The sequence below is a fragment of the Desmodus rotundus genome, chromosome 12 (assembly GCF_022682495.2).
Source record: "Desmodus rotundus isolate HL8 chromosome 12, HLdesRot8A.1, whole genome shotgun sequence".
Lineage (NCBI taxonomy): Eukaryota > Metazoa > Chordata > Mammalia > Chiroptera > Phyllostomidae > Desmodus > Desmodus rotundus.
In genome coordinates this window covers 55,882,777-55,888,776 of record NC_071398.1, presented here as the reverse complement: position 1 = coordinate 55,888,776, position 6,000 = coordinate 55,882,777, and the positions used below count along the sequence as shown (strand labels likewise).

Sequence of the window (6,000 nt, the reverse complement as noted above, 5' to 3'; positions counted from 1 at the left end):
CCATGCGTGCATAAGCATAATATGAACCACCAGAACTGGGAGAATAAATGAGTTATAAATACCATTTATATTTAACTGTTGAAATAAGCTCAGAGATAAGAAAAATTAGTTCATTCTGTCCCCAAAGAAGCACAGGCTCAGAAGGTGAAGAAACCAGCCCAAGGGCCCATAGCTCATGCTCTTCCATCCACCTCACCCCCTCTCTATGAATAACCAATCTGCTAAAATATTCATGGAGGCTTAATTCAATGTTGGCATCTTTATAACATGAGCAAAGATTCAGTATTAACTTCCATTTCAGCAATGGGTCATTTGTCAACCACGGCTCATTCAACACTATTTGGCCACCTTGTTCTAAACAAATGATGAATATTGAGAGTTCTGAAGGGGAATAATATTTTATTCCTGTGTTGAATAGCATCTGAAAGAGAAAGCAGAATGTGCACGTGTCTATAGAAAAATGTATCTGCCCACAAAAGCGCAGATACACCCCGAACCTTTTTGTAAGCAACCCAACGAGAAGGAAACGATGGGTGATGGATGCTAGAACGGCCTGAGTTGAGGTTAGGACAGATACATTTACGTTTAGAAGTTAAATTTCATAGAATGTAAACACGATAAAGGTGTTCATTATGTGCCAGGCATCGTTAACTGAGTGTGATTCATCCTCCTGCCACCCTTGTGAAGGTGAGGAAGCTCGGGCAGAAAGAGGTCAAGCACCTTGCTCAGGTCTGCAGAGCTGCTAAGTGGCAGAGCTGGGATATGAACTGAGGCAGGACCAGCAACCCTTCAATGTCAGTGTGCCACATACATGTGCGAACCATGTTTATCCAGGGACTCAAAGACTGATTCCCGAACCCTCAACATAAATTTTATACGTGAAAACACTTCCCTGTTGTTCTTCGAGGAACAAGTTCATTGATTTGTTCAACAGGTTCTTACTGACAGCTCACAGCGTACAACCACAGGGCCTTACTGACCACCTGCAGTGTGCAACCACAGGTCCCTACTGACCACCTACAGTGTGCAAAAACAGGTCCTTACTGCCCGTCAACAGCGTGCAACCACAGGTCCTTACTGATGCCCACAGCGTGCAACCACAGGTCCTTACTGACGCCCACAGCGTGCAATAACAGTGTTCCCACCAGGGACAGAGCCGTGAACAGGACAGACCAACGACCCTGCTTTTTATGCGAACATGCTAGGTACACATACGTGTTAACAATGCATTACAGTGCTTTTCAATTTTGAAAATTATGCATGCTTTCATTAGCTTGAATACATTATCTACAGCAGACTCTCCTTAATCCAAAAGTATCCTTAAGAACTGCACTTAAAAATTAACACCATTGTTCCAAAAATTCCGGTAAGTAGGAAGGTTTGGGGGATCCTAGTTAGAACCAGAGGAGCGGTTTAAATATAGTCCTAGGATGATTTTCTGAATGGAGCGCTAAACCATCTAACTCTGTAGTAGTCACACCATCTATCAGGCATAATGTCACCACAACACGGCGAGCCGCTCCGGGCCACGGGGGAACAGTTTGCTCCCATTGCCCAACATTGCTTCTTACATTCGGTGTTCGGGGTCACCTGTCTGGTAAACGCCAAATGATCAGTATAAACTACGTCTGTAGTGACATGGAGGGTACGCACTGCCGTAAGAAGAGTATCCCCAAACTTCCAGTCACTGGCCAAATTTAAACGGCCTTTTTAGCCTTCCAGTGTTGCTTTTTCCTGATGGCGAGGCCCACCTCCCAAAAAACCCATCAGGCTGCAACCCACACAAATGGATGAACGTTCCAGAAACCCGGAAGGCAATTCTACGTTTTAAGAAAGGCATATCCCTTAGGCATATTCTCATCACCTTGCCTGCTACACACAGGCCTCCCTACCTGGACCCTGGAGTGGGGGTGGGGCGGCAAGTAGTGTCGGGTTCTGGGACTAGCCCCCGCCCCCCGCGCCGTCCCCCGCAGTAAGTCTGCTGCCTAAACTTGTCACACAGGGCAGGGACCCACATGGCCTCACGAAGAGGTTCCACAGCGACTTCCCCGCCCGCGCACACGCGTGTCCGCCCACGCAGGGTGCGTTCCGTCTGCCTGTTCTGCACGCGTGTGGTGTGCGCCCGCCTTGTCTCCGGCCTCTGGGAACCCGGACTGTCCCCGCGGACTCAGGGGACAGCGAGCGAGAGGAGGCAAACACTCCTTTTGCCCGCGGCGGCTGCCCCCGCTGGGTCCCGGGAATCTGCAATGCCACATATCACAAGCAGCTAATAATGGGAGATGGAAGAGGAGCTGGAGGAGCACGCGGGACCGAGGAAGGGGCCGTTGCAGGACAGACAGCGAGCTAGGATCTCTGCGCTTTTACACGCAAAGCCTGGGAAGCTGGCGGGGAGGCAGAGACTCGGCATCTCCAGTCCTCTGAGATGATTTTCCCAACCGCGCCCGGAAACCAGCGCTGGGCGTGTGTCCTGCGCGGGGCGAGGGAAGCCCAGGGGGCGCGGGCTGCCAGTCTCCGCCGCCCCGCGCTTTGGTGGCGTTGGCGCTCCGAAGACGCGTGCACGCACCCTCTTCCCCGGCGCGGTGCGGGTTTCCTCAACCGCCCAGCTGCCACCTCGGAAGGGAGTTTCTAGCAGCTCCCTCTCTGCCGCCTCCCCTCCCCCCGTTCCGGGGTTTTACCCCAGCGAGGAGCTCCTCCGGCTCCTCCGCGACCGTCCTCCGAGGGGCGCAGGTGCCGCTGTCCGCGCCGACGCCGCCGCCTCCGCGCGGGCCTGGGGGCCTGACCGGCGCCGCCGCCCGCGGATGCTCCGGCGCCCGGGACTCCCCGCCCTCCCGCGCGACCCGGCGCCCGGGCGGGCGGCGCTTTCGGAGGGTCGGGGGCGGGGAGGGGAGCGGGGGCCGGTCCGGGGGTAGCCGCCTCCGCCGCTGCCCGCCGCGCCTCGCAGCCCGGCCCGGCCCTGCCCACGCCTCCTCCTCGCGGCGGCCGCCCCCGCCCGCGCCCCGCGGCTCCTCGGCGACCGGAGGCTGCACGCCCCCGCCGGCCGCCGCGCTCCCCAGCAGCATGCTCTATTTCCAGATGGTGATCATGGCGGGGACGGTGATGCTGGCGTACTACTTCGAGTACACGGACACGTTTGCCGTGAACGTGCAGGGCTTCTTCTGCCACGACAGCGCCTACCGCAAGCCCTACCCGGGCCCGGAGGACAGCAGTGCCGTGCCGCCCGCGCTCCTCTACTCGCTGGCCGCCGGGGTCCCCGTGCTCGTGGTAAGCCCCGCGCCTGCCCGCACCCACCTCCTTCCTCCCGGGTGGAGGCCCCGCCGAGGCTCGGGCGCCCCAGCCTTGGCCCGCTGAGTTCCTCCAACTCGCGGGCAGCCCCTTCCCTGGCGGACATCTGCTAGGGCGCATCAGGGTGGGTGCGGAGGACACCCCCATCCGTCTCCCCCGCGCGCCACCCGGCACCCCTGCGGCAGCTGCAGTGTTGGTGGTGGAGCGGGGGAGGGGAGCGGAGGGACTGTCGGAGGTGCTGGGGGTCGCTGCCTGGGGGCGGTAAGCCTTTGGGGTGAATTTTGACTGCATCTGCTGGGTGGTGGCTTTGCTCCCACGTTGCCAGGGGAAGATGAGCTCCAGCGGGGTCAGCGGCAGGGGCAGGGGACCCATTGCTACGGGGTGAAGGGGACTCCCGCTCGGCGGTCAGGGCGCTGGTGCCCGGTTCACCACCTCCTGCCGGGTCAGTGAAAGTGCCAAAGGGACTCAGCTGGCCACAGCTGTCAAAGAACAGAGAACTCCTCCCTGAACAGGCTCAGCTGGGGGCTTGCAGGAGCCGGTCTCGAGGCCAGCAGTTCTCCAGGGGCTGCTCCCCTCGCTGGGCAGCGCAGCCTCGCCGAGGACGCCTCCGGGTGTGTGGACTGTGTGTGTGTCTGTACGGACACATCTGTGCGCGCGTACACATGTGTGGTTATTAGGGCGATCATCATCTCGTATGCGAATAGGACGCGGAGTTCTTGGTGGGAGAATTAGTGGTGTTTCCTCCGGAAGCGTTATGGTTCCTGTGCTGTGGTCAAAAGTGTTGGAGGTCCCCTTGCTGAGCTGCCTCCCTCTGTCCCTGCTTTCGGCCCTCCCTCCCTGGAGAGACAATAGATAACAGATAGGAAATGAAAAATGAAGGGGCAAGTGATATTCTCAGTGGCTGTGGCTGTGAATCGCAGCGATGAATGTTAAGAACATCTGTGGCATCTATTAGGTTTGGGTCTTTTCTTTGACTTTAGGGGGAAATCCTTTACTAATTTACAAAATAATGAAAAGTGCCTAACGCACATCACGGAATTCCAGGAACCAGCCAAGGAACTTCTTGCTAACCTCACGGAAACTTTGTCTGGCATGGGTGTGCCTCATGGCTGACTTCCGTCAGCTCCAGCACATCGGTTTGAGAAGCGCTACACCTCGCAGGCAAAAGTGGTTTGTTTTGTTTTCATCGTAATTCGCTAACATGTGTCAGAAGTCCCAAATCCAGCTTCATGTTTGTGTTCTCTTGCCTCCATATGAGAAGCGGGAAGAGGAAAAGAATTGGTTTTCTGGAGGCCGTTTCTGCAGATGTTGGGTTCCCAGGCACGTGGTTTCCAGGAATCCGATAGCTCAGAGGTTTTTTAAGGTGTCTTTTGTTTGCTTGTTTGTTTGTTTTGGGAAAAAGCCTGCCACTTTCAGAACACTGGTTTCGTTTGCCACCGTAGTCAGTAATGCCTGCAACTCATCCCCTGCTCGTAGCTGCTCTGTGTGCTATGTAAATGAGGTGGCACTTTTCAGACCCTAACTGCCATCCACGGTGGCAAGTGCCAGTTTGAGACACTAACGTGGTGGCCCGAAGATTTTGATTCTTCACCACTTTGGGGGAACTGAGCAGGGGAGCGGGAATCAGTCCGGGCGTCCGGAGTACCTGCCCTGGGCCCAGCTCTGCAGGTCAGAGCTGTGTGCACCTTCCAGGAGAGCCCCTTTGCAGTGACCCTGGAGGGCGCTGAGGACCCGATAATGACCTAGAAGCACCTGAGAGCCAAGGTGGCGGGTGTGATGTTTGTTGCCCATGAGACCGGCACCAGATGCTCGGCTTGGGAAGGAAAAGCAGAGATGGCTGATGGGCGGGCCTCAAGGGAGGAGCCAATTTGGTTTCTGTGTTTGACGTTCTGTTCTTTAGGTTCCAGAGTAAGAACTGGGGTGTCAGTGGGCAGAGGAGGGGAGGTTGGGTTTGGGGGGCTCAGTGCATGCTGGCCTCTGGTCCCCTTCGGCTCTGCAGGGTGTACGGTCTCAGAGTGAAACGTTAGGACCAGTGGTCGCGGCTCTGTGCCTCTGAGGGACACTGGCTTTGCACGGTCACTTGCATGAAAATGCCATCATTACTAAGACCGGCAGTGGTGCCATCATTTGCTGAGTTATATATCTCATACCTGTCTGATATGTGCATTATCTCTGAAAGCAGTGATTAGTGTTGTCACCTGTCACTTGGGAAAACTGAGACTTAGAAAGATTAGGTGACATGCCCAAGGACCAGGGCTAAACATGCTATGCCCAGAATTTTAACCTACTCTGCCACACTCCTAGCCCTTCACCTTTTCTATTATAATATGCAGACTGGGTTCAGTTGTAAATAGTTCTTCCCAATTCACGCATCAGTCTCTTTCTCCATCGCCAACATTTCTTGGGCTGCAGTGATAAAGGTTCTTCATAATATATAGTTCTTAACCTTCAACTTGTTTCTAATGCTTCAGATTCATTTTGAAAAGCAGCTCTTCTCACTACCACAAGCTAAGGTTTGTTTTATACTTTCTAAACTTATTTAAACATCGAAAGCAATGTATGTTTTCAACTTTATCACTTTTATCTCGTGGTGACTTGGGGGCCAGGTTGGAATCTAACAAACTGGGACTCAGACCCAAAGTCTGTCCTGCTGCTTTGTGAACAGTGGGGAGCACGCCTTGCTGTGTGACCTTGAACCAGTGACTTAAGTTCGTTAAG

The 6,000-nt window shown here is 54.9% G+C and overlaps 1 protein-coding gene across 1 annotated transcript in view; it reads left to right on the top strand.

Moving 5' to 3' along the window:
* Window positions 1-1,608: 1,608 nt before the first annotated feature.
* PLPPR5 (phospholipid phosphatase related 5) overlaps window positions 1,609-6,000 on the top strand; it is a 76,188-nt gene continuing 71,796 nt past the window's right edge. The window contains exons 1-2 of the mRNA XM_045203675.3: window positions 1,609-1,645; window positions 2,681-3,261. Coding sequence (XP_045059610.3) covers window positions 1,609-1,645; window positions 2,681-3,261 — 618 coding nt within the window. The remainder of the gene's footprint in view (window positions 1,646-2,680; window positions 3,262-6,000) is intronic.